The 1,917-nt window shown below is 34.7% G+C and overlaps 1 protein-coding gene across 1 annotated transcript in view; it reads right to left on the minus strand.

The window, feature by feature from the left end:
* The window catches only part of LOC117109470 (transient receptor potential cation channel subfamily M member-like 2), a gene marked incomplete at both ends in the record, with an annotated part of 3,710 nt that extends 2,119 nt beyond the window's left edge, over positions 1-1,591 (minus strand). Inside the window, 2 exons of the mRNA XM_033251832.1 lie at positions 491-694; positions 1,427-1,591. Coding sequence (XP_033107723.1) covers positions 491-694; positions 1,427-1,591 — 369 coding nt within the window. The remainder of the gene's footprint in view (positions 1-490; positions 695-1,426) is intronic.
* Between the last annotated feature and the right edge of the window lie 326 nt (positions 1,592-1,917).

Here is a 1,917-nt window from a genome sequence, read left to right on the forward strand (position 1 = left end):
TACAGTGTAAATCCTGTCTCTTAGACAGATCTAGATGTGTATAAGAGACAGTATATATACTGGGTAAGAACAGTATAATAAAACTCATCTGGTTACCCAGTATAAAGAAGAAAATCAAAATAAATTATTTTTTATGATTACTGGATAGTAAAAAAACAATCTGATATACTAAGCTATAATAACCAATGTAAAAAGCTGAAGATAATTGTTCTTTTAGATTAAACATGATAATTTATAATTATTTACTTAATATTTTAAAAGGTTACCCTTCAAAGGGTCACTGATATTAATGTCTACTGATCACTATAAATAAAATAAAAATATAACACACAAAATAATGATGCTGTTATTATCATTTGGAACTGCTGTAGCTCAGTGGTTAAGATGCTTGTCTTCCAATCCTGAAGTCCAAATTGTCTATAGCACCAGAATTTTTTTCTCACAACTAAAACCATTTCCATTCCCCACACCTCGTAATAAAGTAAAATACCTCTCCTTTCCTGCCAACAAGTGACTGCCAATTCTCTACGTAACTCCAAGGTGCGATACCGATACAGTGAATTGGTGCCCTTGCTTGACCTTTGTTTGAAATCCATCTCATCGCTTGACCTTCACGGACAGCTCCACCAACTGCTTTGTGAACTCCGCAATTGACACCTGTACTGATGATCCAAGCCCCCACAGTCTGTGCAGCCTGAAAATTAAAAGTCATACAATAGTGAATCAACAGTTCATGTCTTGTCAACTCATAAAATTCATACTTCTATATGTATGTATGATAGTTAATATAGTCTAATGAAATTTTATTAACAATGGACAACCAGATCAACAGCAGAAACATAAAAGCACACAAACTGGCAGACAGCATACAGAACATTGTCAGTTTAAAGTCTTCTTGCCAAGCAGAAGGGGAAATTACCTCATCACAAAAGCATGGATCCTTTTTGTTTGACAACATAAAAATTGCCAATCCAAATGAAGTTAATGTGATTGCCAATCTCTATGTGCACAATTTTTGGCCAACCTACACAATAAAAATCTCTTATATTGACCTTCACTGAGGCTCTAATCAGCCCCTTAGTTTGACCTCTTTGTTGGACCACCTGTCGGTAAATTTCTGGAGCCACCAGTGCCCGGTATGTAGTAAACGAATGATTTCCAACGAAATTGGGTAGTGCTGAATTTGGTGAATGACTAAGAATACCCTCCCCATGGAGCAGAGGAGTGTATGCAATGAGATGGGAGGGGGGAGGGGAGAAGGGTGGTAAATCACCTTGATAGTTTTTTTTTTTTCTAAAATGGACATTTGCGGTATACTGCATAAGAAAACAAAATTGTTGTTGGTGCCAATACTGTTACAGTTGCTGCTGTTGTGGTGGTTATTATTATTATTATTATTATTATATTATTAAACAGGTATGCTTACCTTTATTAGCCCTCTATTGAATGTGTCTTGATCCTGTTTGTTGAGTGTGAAATTTTTTGTGCCCCCTGCCACGGATATTGCAAGATGAGGTGTCGGAAGTTTCCAATGCTTTGATAGTAAATTTAAGACATCTTTAGGACGGGTATCATTGGATAATCGAACATACTGAATGAAAGGTAAAAAAAAAAATATTGTAAATATATAATATATAAAAATATATTATTTTGATATAAGTGATATTCTACTTCCATTTAATTTTATTATTATTATTATTAATAATAATAATAATAATAATAATAACAGGAGCACATTATACAAACACTTATACAGCTGTGTAGAGATATGTTGTGGACATCCCAAAGATACAAATGCTATGTATGGTGGAGCCTGGAACCCTGACCTCAAGTTTAAAACTTGAATATTAGAGAGCTTTTGAATTGTGCGACGACGCAACGCTAGAATAGAATCACTCATGCGTGACCGTCTACCTG

Source organism: Anneissia japonica, unplaced genomic scaffold (genome assembly GCF_011630105.1).
Source record: "Anneissia japonica isolate Jap-2015-1 unplaced genomic scaffold, ASM1163010v1 scaffold14335_len4187_cov163, whole genome shotgun sequence".
NCBI lineage: Eukaryota > Metazoa > Echinodermata > Crinoidea > Comatulida > Comatulidae > Anneissia > Anneissia japonica.